The 26,780-nt window shown below is 47.2% G+C and overlaps 1 protein-coding gene across 1 annotated transcript in view; it reads left to right on the top strand.

Annotated features, from left to right (window-relative positions):
* The first annotated feature begins 6,033 nt into the window (after positions 1–6,033).
* ZNF143 (zinc finger protein 143) overlaps positions 6,034–26,780 on the top strand; it is a 28,851-nt gene continuing 8,104 nt past the window's right edge. Inside the window, exons 1-10 of the mRNA XM_069968033.1 lie at positions 6,034–6,138; positions 17,112–17,231; positions 17,309–17,401; positions 17,867–17,944; positions 18,506–18,583; positions 18,659–18,855; positions 18,937–19,011; positions 20,647–20,766; positions 21,749–21,824; positions 21,995–22,120. Of these exons, the coding sequence (XP_069824134.1) occupies positions 6,042–6,138; positions 17,112–17,231; positions 17,309–17,401; positions 17,867–17,944; positions 18,506–18,583; positions 18,659–18,855; positions 18,937–19,011; positions 20,647–20,766; positions 21,749–21,824; positions 21,995–22,120 (1,060 nt within the window). The 5' untranslated portion in view covers positions 6,034–6,041. The remainder of the gene's footprint in view (positions 6,139–17,111; positions 17,232–17,308; positions 17,402–17,866; positions 17,945–18,505; positions 18,584–18,658; positions 18,856–18,936; positions 19,012–20,646; positions 20,767–21,748; positions 21,825–21,994; positions 22,121–26,780) is intronic.

The following is a 26,780-nucleotide window of genomic DNA, read 5'->3' on the forward strand; positions in this document are numbered from 1 at the left end:
CATGAGGTGAAGAGATCCAGTGGTGTGGATAGAAGGAAGCCGGCACTCACCAGAGGCATAGGAGCTTATTCATTCCATGCGTTACATCAAGCCTGTGTTGTGGCCAGACTTGGCCTGCATCAGCTTGGAGAACACATACAGAACTTGATGTGACGTGATGCATATTGCACTTCTAGATAAGCTCCTATTCCTCTGGTGAGTGCCGGCTTCCTTCTATACAGAAGTTGGCAGAATGGGCCTAGATGAGTGTTGGACTCTGCTCTGAATCCCGCCTGCCTCACTGTCTCAATGTTATGTATAGGGCGCCTTCGCTCTCCACATTGACATGTCGTCATTACTTTAGTGGAGAGTGCAGGTGCCCTATACAGAACACTGACGGTGAGGAAAGGGGGGGGGGATTCAGAGCGGAGTCCGTGGTGGGGGATTCGGGGGGGGGGGGGGGGGGATTCAGAGCGGAGTCCGGGGTGGGGGATTCGGAGCAGAGTCCGGGGTGGGGGATTTTGCTGGGGTTTTCCTCAGTGTGAGCAGCTGCCAGACCCCTCTGCTCCTCCTCTGTCCCCTCCGCGCTGGGTCACAGCTGATGGTCCTCTGTATCGGGGTATATACTGTGCTACCTTCTTAAACTATTCACTTCTCATCCACCCAGTCTTAGGTTAAAGGGGTAATTCATAAAAATATATATATTTCAAATAAACTGGTTCCAGAGATCTATAACTTCTATTAACAAATCTCCAGTCTTCCAGTACTTATCAGCTGCTGTATGTCCTGCAGGAAGTGGTGTATTCTCTCCAGTCTGACACAGTGCTCTCTGCTGCCACCTCTGTCCATGTCAGGAACTGTCCAGAGCAGCAGCAAATCCCCATAGAAAATCTCTCCTACTCTGGACAGTTCCTGACATGGACAGAGGTGGCAGCAGAGAGCACTGTGTCAGACTGGAGAGAACACACCACTTCCTGCAGGACATACAGCAGCTGATAAGTACTAGAATATTATTTTTTCTTAATAAAGATGAATTGTAAGGTGTATGGGTTTCTCCCAAATTACCAATTTTAAAATCACTTTCCAACTCCTTTATACTTGGAGAAATAATCTGCATTCAGAGCTCTCTACCACAGCGCCCCCTTATTATATGTTCATTATCAGGCAAAGTCATCATTACATAGGACCAAAGTAAAGATGGGTTCTGCTGTGTCCATTATATCCTATGGAGGGGGGGATAAGTGAGAAGAGAAGCAGCTGTACAGTTTGGAGACTGGGCACATAAAACGCTGGATTCACAGGTCAGAGAAGATTTCAGGATGCTGTACAGGGCTGCCTTATCTCCTCTCTGCTCACTCACTCCCCCCCCAGACCATATTGGACACAGAAATCCTGCTTCTTGTGAAGTGAGGGGGGCAGGTAGGAAAACAGATTTTTGAACTCAGCATTGGTGCTGCATCCCACTGCTCCGCTCTCCGGCCGATTGCTGGTCTGTGCAGGGACCTGAACCGCTTTGCACAGAGACTCCATTTCAAAGCCCTCAGCAGTGACAGGTGTGCGAAGTATTTCTTTTTTAAGAAATTTATGTTTAAGGGTAGGTTCACACGTACCGTATCACAGTGGATTTTCTGCCGCAGAGTCGCAGCAGATTTGACTAAATGAATGAACAGAGAATTAAATCCGCAATGTAGAATCTACTGTGATACGGTACGTGAGAAGCTACTGGAAAGACCAAAAAATTCCCATAGAAATTAACATGAAGTTCATGGAGCATAGCCCTAACCGGCCAATCACAGCACATATGCAAATAGCTGAAATGTAGCAGCCAATAGAAACCCGCAGGAGCATTATTATTATGTATATGTCTATATAGGGGAAACGGAACATTACAAAACCCTTACCTGAATAAGGTAGATGGCCGACAGGTACATAAGGAGAGAGGAGCCTGCCCCCGAGGACCTACATAGGGAGAGAGGAGCCTGCCCCCGAGGACCTACATAGGGAGAGAGGAGCCTGCCCCCGAGGACCTACATAGGGAGAGAGGAGCCTGCCCCCGAGGACCTACATAGGGAAAGAGGAGCCTGCCCCCGAGGACCTACATAGGGAGAGAGGAGCCTGCCCCCGAGGACCTACATAGGGAAAGAGGAGCCTGCCCCCGAGGACCTACATAGGGAGAGAGGAGCCTGCCCCCGAGGACCTACATAGGGAGAGAGGAGCCTGCCCCCGAGGACCTACATAGGGAGAGAGGAGCCTGCCCCCGAGGACCTACATAGGGAAAGAGGAGCCTGCCCCCGAGGACCTACATAGGGAAAGAGGAGCCTGCCCCCGAGGACCTACATAGGGAAAGAGGAGCCTGCCCCCGAGGACCTACATAGGGAAAGAGGAGCCTGCCCCCGAGGACCTACATAGGGATAGAGGAGCCTGCCCCCGAGGACCTACATAGGGAGAGAGGAGCCTGCCCCCGAGGACCTACATAGGGAAAGAGGAGCCTGCCCCCAAGGACCTACATAGGGAGAGAGGAGCCTGCCCGCCAGGGCTTACATAGGGAGAGAGGAGCCTGCCCCCGAGGACCTACCTAGGGAGAGAGGAGCCTGCCCCCGAGGACCTACCTAGGGAGAGAGGAGCCTGCCCCCGAGGACCTACCTAGGGAGAGAGGAGCCTGCCCCCGAGGACCTACCTAGGGAGAGAGGAGCCTGCCCCCGAGGACCTACCTAGGGAGAGAGGAGCCTGCCCCCGAGGACCTACCTAGGGAGAGAGGAGCCTGCCTGCCAGGGCTTACATAGGGAGAGAGGAGCCTGCCCCCAGGTATTACATAGAGAGAGAAGCCTGCCCGCCAGGTATTACATAGGGAGAGAGGAGCCTGCCCGCCAGGTATTACATAGGGAGAGAGGAGCCTGCCAGGGCTTACATAGGGAGAGAGGAGCCTGCCCACCAGGGCTTACATAGGGAGAGAGGACCCTGCCCCCAGGTATTACATAGAGAGAGAGGAGCCTGCCCGCCATGTATTACATAGGGAGAGAGGCCTGCCCGCCAGGTATTACATAGAGAGAGAAGCCTGCCCGCCAGGTATTACATAGAGAGAGAAGCCTGCCCGCCAGGTATTACATAGGGAGAGAGGAGCCTGCCCGCCAGGTATTACATAGGGAGAGAGGAGCCTGCCCGCCATGTATTACATAGGGAGAGATGACCTTGCCCGCCAGGTATTACATAGGGAGAGAGGAGCCTGCCCGCCAGGACTTACATAGGGAGAGAGGAGCCTGCCCCCGAGGACTTACATAGGGAGAGAGGAGCCTGCCCGCCAGGTATTACATAGGGAGAGAGGAGCCTGCCCGCCAGGTATTACATAGGGAGAGAGGACCCTGCCCGCCAGGACTTACATAGAGAGAGGACCCTGCCCGCCAGGACTTACATAGGGAGAGAGGAGCCTGCCCGCCAGGGCTTACATAGAGAGAGGACCCTGCCCGCCAGGACTTACATAGAGAGAGGACCCTGCCCGCCAGGACTTACATAGGGAGAGAGGAGCCTGCCCGCCAGGTATTACATAGGGAGAGAGGAGCCTGCCCGCCAGGTATTACATAGGGAGAGAGGACCCTGCCCGCCAGGGATTACATAGGGAGAGAGGACCCTGCCCGCCAGGGATTACCTAGGAAGAGAAGAGCCTGCGCGCCAGGTGTCACATAGGGAGAGAGGAGCCTGCCCACCAGGTATTACATAGGGAGAGAGGAGCCTGCCCGCCAGGTATTACATAGGTAGAGAGGAGCCTGCGCGCCATGTATTACATAGGGAGAGAGGAGCCTGCCCGCCATGTATTACAATTTACAAGACTGTACTGAATACTTTGCCCACCTCCTCCTGTCTCAGTGACAGCCTGCAGCCCCTCAGCACCGACAATCCCACTGTTCTGCGTTTTGGCCTGCCTAGCTCCCCCTGACTGCAGCACAGAGTATTACAGCAGGAGGGAGAGGTCAGATACTAGGAGCAGAGCCCCAGCAGCACAGAGTATTACAGCAGAAGGGAGAGGTCAGATACTAGGAGCAGGGTCCCAGCAGCACAGAGTATTACAGCAGGGGGGTGAGGTCAGATACTAGGAGCAGGGTCCCAGCAGCACAGAGTATTACAGCAAAGGGTGTGAGGTCAGATACTAGGAGCAGGGTCCCAGCAGCACAGAGTATTACAGCAGGGGGTGTGAGGTCACATACTAGGAGCAGGGTCCCAGCAGCACAGAGTATTACAGCAGGAGGGGGGGTGAGGTCAGATACTAGGAGCAGGGTCCCAGCAGCACAGAGTATTACAGCAGGGGGTGTGAGGTCACATACTAGGAGCAGGGTCCCAGCAGCACAGAGTATTACAGCAGGAGGAGGGGTGTGAGGTCACATACTAGGAGCAGGGTCCCAGCAGCACAGAGTATTACAGCAGGAAGTGTGAGGTGATACTAGGAGCAGGGTCCCAGCAGCACAGAGTATTACAGCAGGGGGTGTGAGGTCAGATACTAGGAGCAGGGTCCCAGCAGCACAGAGTATTACAGCAGGAGGGGGGGTGAGGTCAGATACTAGGAGCAGGGTCCCAGCAGCACAGAGTATTACAGCAGGAGGGAGAGGTCAGATACTTGGAGCAGGGTCCCAGCAGCACAGAGTATTACAGCAGGGGGTGTGAGGTCAGATACTAGGAGCAGGGTCCCAGCAGCACAGAGTATTACAGCAGGGGGTGAGAGGTCAGATACTAGGAGCAGGGTCCCAGCAGCACAGAGTATTACAGCAGGAGGGGTGAGAGGTCAGATACTAGGAGCAGGGTCCCAGCAGCACAGAGTATTACAGCAGGAGGAGGGGTGAGAGGTCAGATACTAGGAGCAGGGTCCCAGCAGCACAGAGTATTACAGAAGGAGGTGTGAGGTGATAGTAGGAGCAGGGTCCCAGCAGCACAGAGTATTACAGCAGGGGGTGAGAGGTCAGATACTAGGAGCAGGGTCCCAGCAGCACAGAGTATTACAGCAGGAGGAGGGGTGAGAGGTCAGATACTAGGAGCAGGGTCCCAGCAGCACAGAGTATTACAGCAGGAGGTGTGAGGTGATACTAGGAGCAGGGTCCCAGCAGCACAGAGTATTACAGCAGGAGGTGTGAGGTGATACTAGGAGCAGGGTCCCAGCAGCACAGAGTATTACAGCAGGGGGTGAGAGGTCAGATACTAGGAGCAGGGTCCCAGCAGCACAGAGTATTACAGCAGGAGGTGTGAGGTGATACTAGGAGCAGGGTCCCAGCAGCACAGAGTATTACAGCAGGGGGTGAGAGGTCAGATACTAGGAGCAGGGTCCCAGCAGCACAGAGTATTACAGCAGGAGGTGTGAGGTGATACTAGGAGCAGGGTCCCAGCAGCACAGAGTATTACAGCAGGGGGTGAGAGGTCAGATACTAGGAGCAGGGTCCCAGCAGCACAGAGTATTACAGCAGGAGGTGTGAGGTGATACTAGGAGCAGGGTCCCAGCAGCACAGAGTATTACAGCAGCAGTCTGTGTAGCACAGCAGTATGACCGCCGTGCACGGTACATGAGGCGCGGAGCCGCCGGTCACATGTTCCTAATCCGCCACTGTGTCGGGACGCTCCGCTGGTGTTTTCAGGCTCGGACAGGCCTGTACATCCCTGACATACAGCAGTGAAGGCGGCAGCACGGGGAACCAGGCGGACATGGGCTCCCCGGGGCCCCGCCATCATCACCGGTCGGTGCCACAGCACAAGATGGCGGCCGCTCCCCTCAGCCCCAGAACCAGCACCTTCTCCGGCACTTCTGGGCGGGGCCTCGCTAACCTGACAGCTCCTACACCCAACCAGTATCGCAGACGATGCGACGTCATGTGCTTACAAACCAATGAGCGGCAAGTCCCAGATGTGGGCGGGTTCTCCAGTCTCCTCTCAGGCGCCCTGCGCTCTGTATAACAAAACGAGAGTCGTTCACATGGATCAAATGACCAATCAGAGAGCGGTATCCTGCCGGCAGCATCCCCCTCAGCCAATCAGCAGGCGGCTGGCGAGGCTTAGCCGCGGCCGGGGCTCCTCCTCTCGGCTGTGTTATGCGGCTATCCCGGGTGCGGGGCGGGACCGCGCGGCTGTTTCCTGCCCTGATGCATGGTGGTCGGACGGAGGAATTGTTGGAAAATTGTGTCGGAGGTTGGTATATAACTGTTACCCAGTGTGCCTTGTGCGGCGGTGCCGGGAGCGCAGTGCTGGGCCGGGGGGAGAGCCGCTCCCGTGTGCTCCTCCGCCGCCACTGCTGCTGCCTCTCCCCGCACAGCGGACAGCGCCCCCGCCTGGCCCCCACTGCCGCCCGCCCTCACTGCTCCACAGCCCGGCCTCCGCTCTGCCCGGCGCCCCGGCCGCTCCATCCCCAGGCCTCCCCGCAGGCCGCGGCCCACACAGCCGCCCGACCCCGGCGCCGCACATACCGGAGACCGGGCGGGGAGCACGGAGGGGGCGGCGGAGGAGGAGAACCGGGGAATACAGTGTTATATCACAGTGCGGCGGCTGTACGGCGGTGACGTCACTGAGAAGACACATGACGTCACCGCCGGGACAGCAACACGTGGGACGTATATACATATTATACACACCGTACGTATAGGAGATATATATATATATATATATATATATACACACACAGAGGTGATATATACACATACATATATATATACACACACAGGTAACATATACAGAGGTGATGTATACACATATATATAATATATACAGAGGAGACGTATACACATATATAATATATACAGAGGAGACGTATACACATATATAATATATACAGAGGTGACGTATACACATATATAATATATACAGAGGTGACGTATACACATATATAATATATACAGAGGTGATGTATACACATATATAATATATACAGAGGTGACGTATACACATATATAATATATACAGAGGTGACGTATACACATATATAATATATACAGAGGTGACGTATACACATAATATATACAGAGGGGACGTATACACATATATAATATATACAGAGGTGATGTATACACATATATAATATATACAGAGGGGACGTATACACATATATATACAGAGGTGACGTATACACATAATATATACAGAGGGGATGTATACACATATATAATATATACAGAGGTGATGTATACACACATATAATATATACAGAGGTGATGTATACACACATATAATATATACAGAGGTGACGTATACACATATATACTATATACAGAGGTGATGTATACACATATATATAATATATACAGAGGTGATGTATACACATATATATATATATACAGAGGTGACGTATACACATATACAGAGGGGATGTATACACATATATAATATATACAGAGGTGATGTATACACATATATAATATATACAGAGGTGATGTATACACACATATATAATATATACAGAGGTGATGTATACACACATATAATATATACAGAGGTGATGTATACACACATATAATATATACAGAGGTGACGTATACACATATATACTATATACAGAGGTGATGTATACACATATATATAATATATACAGAGGTGATGTATACACATATATATATATATACAGAGGTGACGTATACACATATACAGAGGGGATGTATACACATATATAATATATACAGAGGTGATGTATACACATATATAATATATACAGAGGTGACACATATATAATATATACAGAGGTGACATATACACATATATACTATATACAGAGGTGATGTATACACATATATATAATATATACAGAGGTGATGTATACACATATATATATATATACAGAGGTGACGTATACACATATACAGAGGGGATGTATACACATATATAATATATACAGAGGTGATGTATACACATATATAATATATACAGAGGTGATGTATACACATATATAATATATACAGAGGAGACATATACACATATATATATACAGAGGAGACGTATACACATATATAATATATACAGAGGTGACATATACACATATATAATATATACAGAGGTGACACACATATATAATACAGAGGTGACATATACACATATATAATATATACAGAGGTGACATATACACATATATAATATATACAGAGGAGACATATACACATATATAATATATACAGAGGTGATGTATACACATATATATACAGAGGTGATGTATACACATATATAATATATACAGAGGAGACATATACACATATATAATATATACAGAGGTGATGTATACACATATATAATATATACAGAGGTGACATATACACATATATATATATATACAGAGGTGACATATACACATATATAATATATACAGATGTGATGTATACACATATAATATATACAGAGGGGACGTATACACATATATACTATATACAGAGGTGACGTATACACATATATAATATATACAGAGGTGACGTATACACATATATAATATATACAGAGGTGACATATACACATATATAATATATACAGAGGTGATGTATACACATATATAATATATACAGAGGTGATGTATACACATATATAATATATACAGAGGAGACGTATACACATATATACTATATACAGAGGTGATGTATACACATATATATAATATATACAGAGGTGATGTATACACATATATAATATATACAGAGGTGACATACACACATATATAATATATACAGAGGTGACACACATATATAATATATACAGAGGTGATGTATACACATATATAATATATACAGAGGTGACATATACACATATATAATATATACAGAGGTGATGTATACACATATATAATATACACAGAGATGACATATACACATATATATACAGAGGTGACGTATACACATATATAATATATACAGAGGTGACGTATACACATATATAATATATACAGAGGTGACGTATACACATATATAATATATACAGAGGTGAGGTATACACATATATAATATATACAGAGGTGATGTATACACATATATAATATATACAGCGGGGACGTATACACATATATAATATATACAGAGGGTAAGTATAGACATATAATATATACAGAGGTGATGTATACACATATATAATATATACAGAGGTGATGTATACACGTATATACTATATACAGAGGTGATGTATACACATATAATATATACAGAGGTGACATACACATATATATACAGAGGTGACGTATACACATATATACAGAGGTGAAGTATACACATATATAATATATACAGAGGGGACACACATATACTATATACAGAGGTGATGTATACACATAATATATACAGAGGTGACATATACACATATTTAATATATACAGAGGTGAGGTATACACATATTTAATATATACAGAGGTGAGGTATACACATATATAATATATACAGAGGGGACGTATACACATATATATATATATATATATATATATATATATATATATACAGAGGTGACATATACACATATATAATATATACAGAGGTGATGTATACACATATTTAATATATACAGAGGTGAGGTATACACATATATAATATATACAGAGGGGACGTATACACATATATATATATATATATATATATATATATATATATACAGAGGTGACATATACACATATATAATATATACAGAGGTGATATATACACACATATACAATATATACAGAGGAGACGTATACACATATATATAATATATACAGAGGTGACATATACACATATATAATATATACAGAGGTAATGTATACACGTATATACTATATACAGAGGTGATGTATACACATATATAATATATACAGAGGGGACATATACATATAATATATACAGAGGTGACGTATACACATATATAATATATACAGAGGTGATGTATACACATATATAATATATACAGAGGTGATGTATACACATATATATAATATATACAGAGGAGACGTATACACATATATATACAGAGGAGACGTATACACATATATAATATATACAGAGGTGACATATACACATATATAATATATACAGAGGTGACACACATATATAATATATACAGAGGTGACATATACACATATATAATATATACAGAGGTGACATATACACATATATAATATATACAGAGGAGACATATACACATATATAATATATACAGAGGTGATGTATACACATATATATACAGAGGTGATGTATACACATATATAATATATACAGAGGAGACATATACACATATATAATATATACAGAGGTGATGTATACACATATATAATATATACAGAGGTGACATATACACATATATATATATATATATATACAGAGGTGACATATACACATATATAATATATACAGATGTGATGTATACACACATATAATATATACAGAGGGGATGTATACACATATATACTATATACAGAGGTGACGTATACACATATATAATATATACAGAGGTGATGTATACACATATATAATATATACAGAGGGGACATATACATATAATATATACAGAGGTGACGTATACACATATATAATATATACAGAGGTGATGTATACACATATATAATATATACAGAGGTGATGTATACACATATATATAATATATACAGAGGTGACACACATATATACTATATACAGAGGTGACACACATATATACTATATACAGAGGTGACACACATATATACTATATACAGAGGTGACACACATATATAATATATACAGAGGTGATGTATACACATATATAATATATACAGAGGTGACGTATACACATATATATACAGAGGGGACGTATACACATATATAATATATACAGAGGTGACATATACACATATATATATATATATATATACAGAGGTGACATATACACATATATAATATATACAGAGGTGATGTATACACATATATATAATATATACAGAGGTGACACACATATATACTATATACAGAGGTGACACACATATATACTATATACAGAGGTGACACACATATATACTATATACAGAGGTGACACACATATATACTATATACAGAGGTGACACACATATATAATATATACAGAGGTGATGTATACACATATAATATATACAGAGGTGATGTATACACATATATAATATATACAGAGGTGACGTATACACATATATAATATATACAGAGTTGATGTATACACATATAGGCTGGGTTCACACTACGTATATTTGAGGCTGTATAGCAACCAAAACCAGGAGTGGATTGAAAACACAGAAAGGCTCTGATCACATAATGGTGTAATTGAGTGGATGGCCGCCATATAACGGTAAATATTTGCTGTTATTTTAAAACAACGGCTGTTATATTGAAATAATGGAAGTTATTTACTGTTATATGGCGGCCATCCACTCAATTACAACATTATGTGATCAGATCCTTTCTGGGTTTTTAGTCCACTCCTGGTTTTGGTTGCTATGAGGACCGAATACTGCCTGAAATATACGTAGTGTGAACATAGCCATATAATATATACAGAGGTGACACACATATATAATATATACAGAGGTAACATTTACACATATATAATATATACAGAGGAGACGTATACACATATATAATATATACAGAGGAGACGTATACACATATATAATATATATAGAGGTGACGTATACACATATATAATATATACAGAGGTGATGTATACACATATATATACAGAGGTGACATATACACATATATAATATATACAGAGGTGACGTATACACCTATATAATATATACAGAGGTGATGTATACACATATATATAATATATACAGAGGTGACGTATACACATATATAATATATACAGAGGTGACGTATACACATATAGAATATATACAGAGGTGACGTATACACATATAGAATATATACAGAGGTGACGTATACACATATAGAATATATACAGAGGTGACGTATACACATATATATAATATATACAGAGGTGATGTATACACGTATAATATATACAGAGGTGATGCATACACATATATAATATATACAAAGGTGATGTATACACATATATAATATATACAGAGGTGACACATATATAATATATACAGATGTGATGTATACACATATATAATATATACAGAGGTGACACACATATAATATATACAGATGTGATGTATACACATATATAATATATACAGAGGTGAAGTATACACATATATAATATATACAGAGGGGACGTATACACACACATATATATATATATATATATATATATACACAGAGGTGAAATATACACATATATAATATATACAGAGGTGACGTATACACATATATAATATATACAGAGGTGACATATACATATATATAATATATACAGAGGTGACATATACACATATATACTATATACAGAGGTGACGTATACACATATACTAAATACAGAGGTGATGCATACACATATATAATATATACAGAGGAGACGTATACACACATATATATACTATATACAGAGGTGACGTATACACATATATAATATATACAGAGGTGATGTATACACATATATAATATATACAGAGGTGATGTATACACATATATAATATATACAGAGGTGATGTATACACATATATAATATATACAGAGGTGATGTATACACATATATAATATATACAGAGGTGACGTATACACATATATAATATATACAGAGGTGATGTATACACATATATACTATATACAGAGGTGATGTATACACATATATAATATATACAGAGGTGACACATATATAATATATACAGAGGTGATGTATACACATATATAATATATACAGAGGTGATGTATACACATATATAATATATACAGAGGTGACACATATATATATATACAGAGGTGATGTATACACATATATAATATATACAGAGGTGATGTATACACATATATAATATATACAGAGGTGATGTATACACATATATATACAGAGGTGATGTATACACATATATAATATATACAGAGGTGACGTATACACATATATAATATATACAGAGGTGACACACATATATAATATATACAGAGGAGACGTATACACATATATAATATATATAGAGGTGACGTATACACATATATAATATATACAGAGGTGATGTATACACATATATATACAGAGGTGACATATACACATATATAATATATACAGAGGAGACGTATACACATATATAATATATACAGAGGTCACATATACACATATATAATATATACAGAGGTCACATATACACACATATAATATATACAGAGGAGACGTATACACATATATAATATATACAGAGGTCACATATACACATATATAATATATACAGAGGTCACATATACATATATATATACACACAGTGGTGCCTTGGATTACGAGCATAATCCGTTCCGGGATGGCGCTTGTAATCCAAATCCACTCTTAAACCAAAGCAAATTTTCCTATAAGAAATCACTGATCTGCAGACAATTGGTTCCACCCCCCAAATATACTGATTATTATTCTGAATAACATGTAGAACAGATGAAACATTCAGAAACAGCAGAATCTGTGATATAAGTGACTGTACAGTAATGGAGGGGATGGGAAACACAAGGGCGGACAGAGACTGCCGGGAGCAGGAGGGAATGAGCAGGGCAGATGTGGGCCCATACATGCAGCGCTCTCTGTCCGGGGAGAGAGGGGTTACAGCTATGGAGAGATTACCCCCACAGTCCTGTCCTCTGATGTAAGCCCCAGGCTGAAGTGGATATGCTATGATTTGGAAGGTGAGGGAGACTTCCTGGGTCAGCGTACAGGGCTGTAGACCCCGCTATGCAGGCCATGCCCCTCCCCCACTCCCCCTCCCACCCAGTACAGGGAGCTCTTACACCAAAGCAATGCTCTTACACCAAGTCACAATTTTGAAAAACTGTGATCTCTTAAACCAAGGTACCACTGTATATGTATGTATATATATATATATATATATATATATATATATATATATATATATATGTGTATATATATATATATATATATATATATATATATATATATATATATATATATATATATACAGAGGCGATGTATACATGTATGTATATGGGTGTGTATTTTATGCAGACATAAGGTTTATAAATGTCCCCCTATGTATACTATTGTCCCGGTGTATACAGTGATATATAGTGTAGTACCCTGTACTCTGTATGATGGTGTATACAGTGATATATAGTGTAGTACCCTGTACTCTGTATGATGGTGTATACAGTGATATATAGTGTAGTACCCTGTACTCTGTATGATAGTCCTGGTGTATACAGTGATATATAGTGTAGTACCCTGTACTCTGTATGATGGTCCTGGTGTATACAGTGATATATAGTGTAGTACCCTGTACTCTGTATGATGGTGTATACAGTGATATATAGTGTAGTACCCTGTACTCTGTATGATGGTGTATACAGTGATATATAGTGTAGTACCCTGTACTCTGTATGATAGTCCTGGTGTATACAGTGATATATAGTGTAGTACCCTGTACTCTGTATGATGGTCCTGGTGTATACAGTGATATATAGTGTAGTACCCTGTACTCTGTATGATGGTCCTGGTGTATACAGTGATATATAGTGTAGTACCCTGTACTCTGTATGATGGTGTATACAGTGATATATAGTGTAGTACCCTGTACTCTGTATGATGGTGTATACAGTGATATATAGTGTAGTACCCTGTACTCTGTATGATGGTGTATACAGTGATATATAGTGTAGTACCCTGTACTCTGTATGATGGTGTATACAGTGATATATAGTGTAGTACCCTGTACTCTGTATGATAGTCCTGGTGTATACAGTGATATATAGTGTAGTACCCTGTACTCTGTATGATGGTCCTGGTGTATACAGTGATATATAGTGTAGTACCCTGTACTCTGTATGATGGTGTATACAGTGATATATAGTGTAGTACCCTGTACTCTGTATGATGGTGTATACAGTGATATATAGTGTAGTACCCTGTACTCTGTATGATGGTGTATACAGTGATATATAGTGTAGTACCCTGTACTCTGTATGATAGTCCTGGTGTATACAGTGATATATAGTGTAGTACCCTGTACTCTGTATGATGGTCCTGGTGTATACAGTGATATATAGTGTAGTACCCTGTACTCTGTATGATGGTGTATACAGTGATATATAGTGTAGTACCCTGTACTCTGTATGATGGTGTATACAGTGATATATAGTGTAGTACCCTGTACTCTGTATGATAGTCCTGGTGTATACAGTGATATATAGTGTAGTACCCTGTACTCTGTATGATGGTGTATACAGTGATATATAGTGTAGTACCCTGTACTCTGTATGATAGTCCCAGTGTATACAGGATGTGACATCACCATAGCATATGATATAGATGACAGAGGGCTGATATAAAGCTTTCTATAGCCGCCATGCCTGGACAAACCTCCCCTCATAGTATCACACAGTGACCCAGTGCTGCCCCCCAGTGCCTGCCATCAGTAGTAGGGCCCACCAGTCACCAGAACAGGGGTCCCTGTATTTCTGGGACAGAGCACCACAAATAGATGGAGTTTACACCATGGTGGTCTATGGCCGTGTGAGATCTAGGAAAGGCCAGGTGGGGTGTGAGTAAAGCCCCCTATACACCGCTCATTATCGGTAAGGAGTTCTGCGGCATTGAACGTCCTCGCTATCGGCCGCACATCTCCCTGTATAAACAGTGCGACTATAGCAATGTATGTAAATGGCTGCAGTGCAGGGGACGTTGTGCGGCACGGCCCAGCGATTGGCGCCTCCTTCTTCCGGCTCTGCAGATGAGCGCAGATTCGGGATGTCACAATACCAGAATTTTGAGTTCAATACCAATACCAGCTTTCTTATTTCGATACTAATTCGATACTAAATAAAGCTTGAAAAAAAAATATGTAAAAATACAAATATAATATAATTTTTTTGAAAAAAGGGAACAGGGATTATTAGAACCTTTTATTACGATTTTTTTTTTTTTTTAATTTAAACTTTTTTTTTACATTTTTTTATTCCCCTCTACCCCGCAGCATACCTCCTTGTGCACTACAACCCTCAGCATACCTCCTTGTGCACTACAACCCTCAGCATACCTCCTTGTGCACTACAACCCTCAGCATACCTCCTTGTGCACTACAACCCTCAGCATACCTCCTTGTGCACTACAACCCTCAGCATACCTCCTTGTGCACTACAACCCTCAGCATACCTCCTTGTGCACTACAACCCTCAGCATACCTCCTTGTGTACTACAACCCTCAGCATACCTCCTTGTGTACTACAACCCTCAGCATACCTCCTTGTGCACTACAACCCTCAGCATACCTCCTTGTGCACTACAAATCTCCAGCATACCTCCTTGTGTACAACTCCCCACAAGAAGGTGTGCTGGGAGTTGTAGTGCACAAGAAGGTATGCTGGGAGTTGTAGTGCACAAGAAGGTATGCTGGGAGTTGTAGTGCACAAGAAGGTATGCTGGGAGTTGTAGTGCACAAAAAGGTGTGCTGCTGGGAGTTGTAGTGGATTACCAGCCTCCTGACACAACAACTCCCCACAAGAAGGTATGCTGGGAGTTTCTGTGCCACTGTACCGGAGGGCCCAAAGGAAAGAGGGGGGTGGGCAGGATTGTGGACACCGGAGGGTGCAATGGACCGAATTGCATCGGCAGGTCCTAGTGGTGGTGTGGCACGGGGGACCTGGCTGCAGCAGTGGGTCCTGAGTGGGGGGGGGGAATAGTTAAATGACTGCCGTCCGCGAGGTCGCGGGCCGCAGTCATTAGCAGTGGGGGCCGCTCCAAATGAAGCAGACTCCTGCTGCATATGGAGCGGCTCAGGAGGGGTTAAATGCCGCCGTCAGGTGTGACAGCGGCATATACCCTGTAAAATAGCCTATTTAAATTTGGCGCCGCTGGGAGCGGAGAGCGCGCGGGCGGAGGAGGGGACTTTTCTGCCTGAAATATCGATAGTAGTATCGATATTTCGGTGCATCGTGCATCACTAGGGCAGATCTCACTGATCACTGCCACTCGTTTGCCTCCATAGACGGCTGGAGATCTGGCCATGTAGTAGGAGCCTTAGAATGCTGCTACCAGGCATGCTGGGAATTGTAGTTCTGTAGGGCCTGACACCTGTGCATTGAATAAATCACCAGATTGTTCCTATTTCTCTGCAGGTAAAACCATGCTGCTCGCCCAGATCAACCGCGACTCCCAGGGGATGACGGAGTTTGCGGGCGGAGGTGGCGATGGCGGCCATGTCACCCTGTGCCTGACTGAGGCGGTGACTGGTGACGGTAAGGCTCCGTCCTTGCATAGGTGAGGTGTGTAATAAGGGTGGTCCGTGTTATAATCCTGGCGTCTGTCCTTACAGATGGGGAGAGCATGGACACCATGGAGGGGGTGAGTCTACAGGCCGTGACCCTGGCGGACGGCACCACCGCCTACATACAGCACAACGCAAAAGGTAAGAGTGAGCGGCCCTGTGTGCCCCCACACCCCGCTGCGTGCCCCGACATGGCCCCCCTGCTGTGTGCCCCGACATCGCCCCCTGCTGTGTATTTCGACACCCCGCTGCGTGCCCCGACATTGCACCCCTGCTGCGTGCCCCGACATTGCACCCCTGCTGCGTGCCCCGACATTGCACCCCCGCTGCGTGCCCCGACATTGAACCCCCGCTGCGTGCCCCGACATTGCACCCCCGCTGCGTGCCCCGACATTGCACCCCCGCTGCGTGCCCCGACATTGCACCCCCGCTGCGTGCCCCGACATTGCACCCCTGCTGCGTGCCCCGACATCGCACCCCTGCTGCGTGCCCCGACATTGCACCCCTGCTGCGTGCCCCGACACCGCACCCCGCTGTGTGCCCCCCCACTGTGTGCCCCGACACCACACCCCGCTGTCATTGATAGCGCCAATCTCTTCTCTACAGATGGGAAACTTATGGAGGGGCAGGTGATCCAGCTAGAGGATGGCTCCGCCGCCTATGTCCAGCATGTCCCGAAGAGTGGTGAGTCCACGAACCCCGCCGTGCCTCGTAGGGTCGCCCCCACCCCTTTCTGCTGTGCCTTGTAGGGTCCACCCCCCCCCCTATTGTGCCTCGTAGGATCCCCCCCACCCCCACCCTATTGTGCCTTGTAGGGTCCCCCCCCCCACCCCATTCTGCTGTGCCTTGTAGGGTCCACCCACCCCCCTATTGTGCCGCGTAGAGTCCCCCCCACCCCCACCCTATTGTGCAGCGTAGAGTCCCCCCCCCACCCTATTGTGCCGCGTAGGGTCCCCCCCCACCCCATTCTGCTGTGCCTTGTAGAGGCAACCACCTCGCCCCTCAGAGTCCACCCCCTGCTATACTTCTCAGGGTCCGCCCCCTCTGTCGTGCCTTATAGAGTCCAGGGCGGACTGCTGCTCCACTGCTGTGCCTCGTAGGGTTTCTGGTACAAAGCAGCCATGCTTTTCTAAACCTAGATAGCCCCTTTAAGTGTCCTGGACAGCCCCTGTTCATACTGCGCAGACTTATGAGCCTTGCAGTAGTTGCCATGGGTGTAATGATGGGACTGTCTGTCTCCTGTAGACTCCCTACGTCTGGAGGATGGACAGGCCGTGCAGCTGGAGGACGGGACCACCGCCTACATCCACCACTCCACCAAAGGTAGTTGATGGTTTGGGTCCTTACATACGTGTGGTGTTAACCCTTTGCATGATGTTAACCCTTTCTCTCCCTCAGATTCCTATGACCAGAGCTCGGTGCAGGCGGTGCAGCTGGAGGACGGCACCACCGCGTACATCCACCACACCGTGCAGGTCCCGCAGCCGGACACCATCCTGGCTATTCAGGCGGACGGGACGGTGGCCGGGCTGCACACGGGGGAGGCCACCATTGACCCGGACACCATCAGCGCTCTGGAGCAGTATGCCGCCAAGGTACAAACATTGTAAAGTATCTCACTATCCGCCAGACACTGATGTCCCTGGAGTGATGGCCGCCATCTCACTTTACTTCAGGTTTCTATTGAAGGAGCCGAAAGTGTGAGCAGCAGCGCCCTGATCAGCGAGGCCGAGCAGGAGAAGAAGATGCAGGTGGGCGCTGTGTACCAGAGGGTGGGCGCTGTGTACCGGAGGGTGGGGGCTGTGTACCGGAGGGTGGGGGCTGTGCACCGGAGGGTGGGGGCTGTGCACCGGAGGGTGGGGGCTGTGCACCTGAGGGTGGGGGGTGTGCACCTGAGGGTGGGGGCTGTGCACCTGAGGGTGGTGGCTGTGCACCGGAGGGTGGGCGCTGTGCATTGGAGGGTGGGCGCTGTGCACCGAAGGGTGGGCGCTGTGTACCGAAGGGTGGGCGCTGTGCACCGGAGGGTGGTGGCTGTGCACCGGAGGGTGGGGGCTGTGCACCGGAGGGTGGTGGCTGTGCACCGGAGGGTGGTGGCTGTGCACCGGAGGGTGGGGGCTGTGCACCGGAGGGTGGTGGCTGTGCACCGGAGGGTGGGCGCTGTGCATTGGAGGGTGGGCGCTGTGCACCGGAGGGTGGGCGCTGTGTACCGAAGGGTGGGCGCTGTGCACCGGAGGGTGGTGGCTGTGCACCGGAGGGTGGTGGCTGTGCACCGGAGGGTGGTGGCTGTGCACCGGAGGGTGGTGGCTGTGCACCGGAGGGTGGGCGCTGTGCATTGGAGGGTGGGCGCTGTGCACCGAAGGGTGGGCGCTGTGCACCGAAGGGTGGGGGCTGTGCACCGGAGGGTGGGGGCTGTGCACCGGAGGGTGGGGGCTGTGCACCTGAGGGTGGGGGCTGTGCACCTGAGGGTGGGCGCTGTGCACCGGAGGGTGGGCGCTGTGCACCGGAGGGTGGGGGCTGTGTACACCCATGATGCTGCCGCTTCCCCTATGATGCTGCTGCCGCCCCGCTCCCCCTGTGAAGCTGCTGCTGACGCCCCGCTCTTCCTGTGACGCTGTCCGCTCCCGGTTCACCCCTTGTGATGCTGCTACTGACGCCCTGCTGGCCCCCTGTGATGCCGCTGCCCTGCTGGCCCCCTGTGATGCCGCTGCCCTGCTGGCCCCCTGTGATGCCGCTGACCCGCTGGCCCCCTTTGATGCCGCTGACCCACTGACCCCTTGTGATGCTGCTACTGATGCCCCGCTCCCCCTGTGATGCCGCTGCCCCGCACCCCCTGTGATGCCGCTGCCCCGCTCCTCCTGTGATGCCGCTGCCCTGCTCCCCCTGTGATGCCGCTGCCCCGCTGACCCCTGTGATGCCGCTGCCCCGCTGACCCCTGTGATGCCGCTGCCCCGCTGACCCCTGTGATGCCGCTGCCCCGCTGACCCCTGTGATGCCGCTGCCCCGCTGACCCCTGTGATGCCGCTGCCCCGCTGACCCCTGTGATGCCGCTGCCCCGCTGACCCCTGTGATGCCGCTGCCCCGCTGACCCCTGTGATGCCGCTGCCCCGCTCCCCCTGTGATGCCGCTGCCCCGCTCCCCCTGTGATGCCGCTGCCCCGCTGACCCCTGTGATGCCGCTGCCCCGCTGACCCCTGTGATGCCGCTGCCCCGCTCCCCTGTGATGCCGCTGCCCCGCTCCCCCTGTGATGCCGCTGCCCCGCTGACCCCTGTGATGCTGCTGCTGACGCCCCGCTCCCCCTGTGGCGCTGTCCGCTCCCGGTGACCATACTGTTGTCTTGTTCTCCTTCGTTCTGTGAGTACTGACCATCTTTCTCTCGTCATTTACAGATAGTGTTACAGGGGCACGGCCCCCGAGTGACAGCGAAAGCCCCTCAGACCAATGAGAAGGCGTTCCGCTGCGACTACGAGGGGTGCGGCAAGCTCTATACTACAGCCCATCACCTCAAGGTAATAGAGGGAAACCCATATCAGCAAAGGCAATCTGCTGCTCTCTGGTATCAGCCATCTCAGGCAGGAGAATAGTGTCCTCAGATGGGATCATAGTACAGATTATCAGACACCACCAGCAAGGACGTGGTGTACAGTCCAGACGGCCCGGCCCTCAACTTCTAACTTAACCTACTTTATTTTAACGGTACCTCTGCTGTAGCATCTGACTGATATCAGCCGCTCCTCTTATAACGCTCCAGTACTGATATAACCTCCTATTACATCATATGTGACTGATATCAGCCGCTCCTCTTATAATGCTCCAGTACTGATATAACCTCCTATTACATCATATGTGACTGATATCAGCCGCTCCTCTTATAACGCTCCAGTACTGATATAACCTCTTATTACATCATATGTGACTGATATCAGCCGCTCCTCTTATAACGCTCCAGTACTGATATAACCTCCTATTACATCATATGTGACTGATATCAGCCGCTCCTCTTATAACGCTCCAGTACTGATATAACCTCTTATTACATCATATGTGACTGATATCAGCCGCTCCTCTTATAACGCTCCAGTACTGATATAACATCATATGTGACTGATATCAGCCACTCCTCTTATAACGCTCCACTACTGATATAACCTCCTATTACACCATATGTGACTGATATCAGCCGCTCCTCTTATAACGCTCCAGCACTGATGAGGTGACTGACACTCTAATACTTGCTTCCTGCGGTTGGCACTGTTGCAGACAGGGGGCGCTGTTGGGTAATAAGCTTATTGGTGTTGCGTAGGTTCTGCACTGACTCTCTGACCAGGATGTGGATATCACAGCTTCTATATATTGACTACTTAAAGGATCTTTCCATCTACTGAGACATTTCTTCCCAGTCTCTGACCACCAGCACGGCCACCATTACAGCCGTTGTCTCCCTGCTGTTTGTGGATATCGATCTGGTGACGGACCCTCTGTGTCTTTCAGGTTCATGAGCGCTCGCACACCGGGGACCGGCCGTACCAATGTGAACATGGCGGATGTGGGAAGGCGTTTGCTACAGGTCTGCTCTTCTGTGATCGTGTTCTGTGGGATAGGGTGAAAGTGCAGAGTGACCTCTAACCCCTTAAAGGAACATTTACAAAGGAACCAGCCGCATTGTGAATGCAGCTCTGGATGGATGAGCAGGAGAGCAGCTCTGCCCTGGGTGTGACATCTCATTGCTTCCTGCAGGTTATGGGTTAAAGAGCCACGTGAGGACGCACACCGGGGAGAAGCCGTACCGCTGCACCGAGGAGAACTGCACCAAGTCCTTCAAGACGTCGGGAGACTTACAGAAGCACATCCGCACCCACACAGGTAGGGCGCACACATACAGACCACCACTAGGGGGAGCCGCTGTCACACGGATGGTGCTCAATGAGGAGTCTATGTACAATGTATCAGCCTGGAGCTCACAGAGCATTGTCTACACTGGATACAGCTGAGAGCAGGACTAGCTATGTACAATGTATCAGTCTGGAGCTCACAGAGCATTGTCTACACTGGATACAGCTGAGAGCAGGACTAGCTATGTACAGTGTATCAGTCTGGAGCTCACAGAGCATTGTCTACACTGGATACAGCTGAGAGCAGGACTAGCTATGTATAGTGTATCAGTCTGGAGCTCACAGAGCATTGTCTACACTGGGTACAGCTGAGAGCAGGACTAGCTATGTACAATGTATCAGTCTGGAGCTCACAGAGCATTGTCTACACTGGATACAGCTGAGAGCAGGACTAGCTGTGTACAATGTATCAGTCTGGAGCTCACAGAGCATTGTCTACACTGGATACAGCTGAGAGCAGGACTAGCTATGTACAATGTATCAGTCTGGAGCTCACAGAGCATTGTCTACACTGGATACAGCTGAGAGCAGGACTAGCTATGTACAATGTATCAGTCTGGAGCTCACAGAGCATTGTCTACACTGGATACAGCTGAGAGCAGGACTAGCTATGTATAGTGTATCAGTCTGGAGCTCACAGAGCATTGTCTACACTGGGTACAGCTGAGAGCAGGACTAGCTATGTACAATGTATCAGTCTGGAGCTCACAGAGCATTGTCTACACTGGATACAGCTGAGAGCAGGACTAGCTGTGTACAATGTATCAGTCTGGAGCTCACAGAGCATTGTCTACACTGGATACAGCTGAGAGCAGGACTAGCTATGTACAATGTATCAGTCTGGAGCTCACAGAGCATTGTCTACACTGGATACAGCTGAGAGCAGGACTAGCTATGTACAATGTATCAGTCTGGAGCTCACAGAGCATTGTCTACACTGGATACAGCTGAGAGCAGGACTAGCTATGTATAGTGTATCAGTCTGGAGCTCACAGAGCATTGTCTACACTGGGTACAGCTGAGAGCAGGACTAGCTATGTACAATGTATCAGTCTGGAGCTCACAGAGCATTGTCTACACTGGATACAGCTGAGAGCAGGACTAGCTGTGTACAATGTATCAGTCTGGAGCTCACAGAGCATTGCCTGGTATCACAGTTGAGTGGAGGTGCAGGGTTAATCCCGTGCCCTGTGGCTGTGTCTCCCCGTTGGGTCGGTCCATGACCGCTGCTATTCTTTCCTCTTCTGTCATTTCTGCCGTTATGTTATTTAAATATCCTGGGCCTCCCGCCTCCCGCATGAGGGGAGTGGCCGGTCTCCACGGCAACCTGTGGTTACATAATATTCCCTCACAGCCGGCGGTGGTTTGGCAGGGAGCGAGGCATGTGTGTGCGCACCGCGGGGCGGGGAGCGGAGGGAAGAACATTGTGTCCCGGAGCAGAACATCGCGTCCTCATCCACAGCACAAACAAGGGTCGGAGCGGAGGATGGGGGGGCACGTGGTGGCGGTGGTGGCACATAACCCCTCACATCCTGCAGAAAACCCCTCACATCCTGCAGAAAACACCAAAAAGCAATTAAAAAAAAAGCTGCAAAATTTAAAAATACACAATGTGACCCCAGCCTGAGGATAGCAATAGAGATAACAATAGAGAGCTCCAGCTATTCATATCATACATGGCCTCCAGGGCGGCTGGTTCTCCTTCCCTGATACAGAGACAGCGCCACCCCTGTGCTCAGTCTGTGCCTGGTATTGCAGCTGTTTCATCCACTCACATCCTGAGGAAAGAGGAGGGGGGGGGGGGGGGGGGTAGCGCTGTTTCTGGAAGAAAGGAGCTGTGTTCTCCAATTCATTCCTGTTTAACCCTTTAGCTAAATGGGCTGAACAGTCACACAATGGTATTGGTGTGATCCACACTGCCCCTGACCAGCAGGTGGCGGCAGCGATTCTTGGCCCTGCTTCCTGTGCTGCTACCATAGTCGCTGTGTAACTCTAGACCTACGGCTCTCCGGTGATAGAAGAAGATGTCTCCGAGCTCCTCTCCTACTCTGATCGTACTACCTGCCCTAGTGACCCTAATATACTCACCCTCTCCTGCCGTCACCACTCACTAATATACTCACCCTCTCCTGCCGTCACCACTCACCTCACTAATATACTCACCCTCTCCTGCCGTCACCACTCACCTCACTAATATACTCACCCTCTCCTGCCGTCACCACTCACCTCACTAATATACTCACCCTCTCCTGCTGTCACCACTCACCTCACTAATATACTCACCCTCTCCTGCTGTCACCACTCACCTCACTAATATACTCACCCTCTCCTGCCATCACCACTCACCTCACTAATATACTCACCCTCTCCTGCCGTCACCACTCACCTCACTAATATACTCACCCTCTCCTGCCGTCACCACTCACCTCACTAATATACTCACCCTCTCCTGCCATCACCACTCACCTCACTAATATACTCACCCTCTCCTGCCATCACCACTCACCTCACTAATATACTCACCCTCTCCTGCCGTCACCACTCACCTCACTAATATACTCACCCTCTCCTGCTGTCACCACTCACTAATATACTCACCCTCTCCTGCCATCACCACTCACCTCACTAATATACTCACCCTCTCCTGCCATCACCACTCACCTCACTAATATACTCACCCTCTCCTGCTGTCACCACTCACCTCACTAATATACTCACCCTCTCCTGCCATCACCACTCACCTCACTAATATACTCACCCTCTCCTGCTGTCACCACTCACCTCACTAATATACTCACCCTCTCCTGCCGTCACCACTCACCTCACTAATATACTCACCCTCTCTTGCCGTCACCACTCACCTCACTAATATACTCACCCTCTCCTGCTGTCACCACTCACTAATATACTCACCCTCTCCTGCCGTCACCACTCACCTCACTAATATACTCACCCTCTCCTGCCGTCACCACTCACCTCACTAATATACTCACCCTCTCCTGCTGTCACCACTCACTAATATACTCACCCTCTCCTGCTGTCACCACTCACCTCACTAATATACTCACCCTCTCCTGCCATCACCACTCACTAATATACTCACCCTCTCCTGCTGTCACCACTCACCTCACTATTATACTCTCCCTCTCCTGCTGTCACTACTCACCTCACTAATATACTCACCCTCTCCTGCTGTCACCACTCACCTCACTATTATACTCACCCTCTCCTGCTGTCACCACTCACCTCACTAATATACTCACCCTCTCCTGCTGTCACCACTCACCTCACTAATATACTCACCCTCTCCTGCTGTCACCACTCACCTCACTAATATACTCACCCTCTCCTGCTGTCACCACTCACTAATATACTCACCCTCTCCTGCTGTTACCACTCACCTCACTAATATACTCACCCTCTCCTGCTGTCACCACTCACTAATATACTCACCCTCTCCTGCCGTCACCACTCACCTCACTAATATACTCACCCTCTCCTGCTGTCACCACTCACCTCACTAATATACTCACCCTCTCCTGCCATCACCACTCACCTCACTATTATACTCACCCTCTCCTGCTGTCACCACTCACTAATATACTCTCCCTCTCCTGCCGTCACCACTCACCTCACTAATATACTCACCCTCTCCTGCTGTCACCACTCACCTCACTAATATACTCACCCTCTCCTGCCATCACCACTCCCACTCACTAATATACTCACCCTCTCCTGCTGTCACCACTCACCTCACTATTATACTCTCCCTCTCCTGCTGTCACCACTCACCTCACTAATATACTCACCCTCTCCTGCTGTCACCACTCACCTCACTAATATACTCACCCTCTCCTGCCATCACCACTCACCTCACTAATATACTCACCCTCTCCTGCTGTCACCACTCACCTCACTAATATACTCACCCTCTCCTGCTGTCACCACTCACCTCACTAATATACTCACCCTCTCCTGCTGTCACCACTCACTAATATACTCACCCTCTCCTGCTGTCACCACTCACCTCACTAATATACTCACCCTCTCCTGCCATCACCACTCACCTCACTAATATACTCACCCTCTCCTGCCGTCACCACTCACCTCACTAATATACTCACCCTCTCCTGCTGTTACCACTCACCTCACTAATATACTCACCCTCTCCTGCTGTCACCACTCACTAATATACTCGCCCTCTCCTGCCGTCACCACTCACCTCACTAATATACTCACCCTCTCCTGCTGTCACCACTCACTAATATACTCACCCTCTCCTGCTGTTACCACTCACCTCACTAATATACTCACCCTCTCCTGCTGTTACCACTCACCTCACTAATATACTCACCCTCTCCTGCTGTCACCACTCACCTCACTAATATACTCACCCTCTCCTGCTGTCACCACTCACCTCACTAATATACTCACCCTCTCCTGCTGTCACCACTCACCTCACTAATATACTCACCCTCTCCTGCTGTCACCACTCACCTCACTATTATACTCACCCTCTCCTGCTGTCACCACTCCCCTCACTATTATACTCACCCTCTCCTGCTGTCACCACTCACTAATATACTCACCCTCTCCTGCTGTCACCACTCACCTCACTAATTTACTCACCC

Source organism: Dendropsophus ebraccatus, chromosome 4, assembly GCF_027789765.1.
Source record: "Dendropsophus ebraccatus isolate aDenEbr1 chromosome 4, aDenEbr1.pat, whole genome shotgun sequence".
Classification (NCBI taxonomy): Eukaryota; Metazoa; Chordata; class Amphibia; order Anura; family Hylidae; genus Dendropsophus; species Dendropsophus ebraccatus.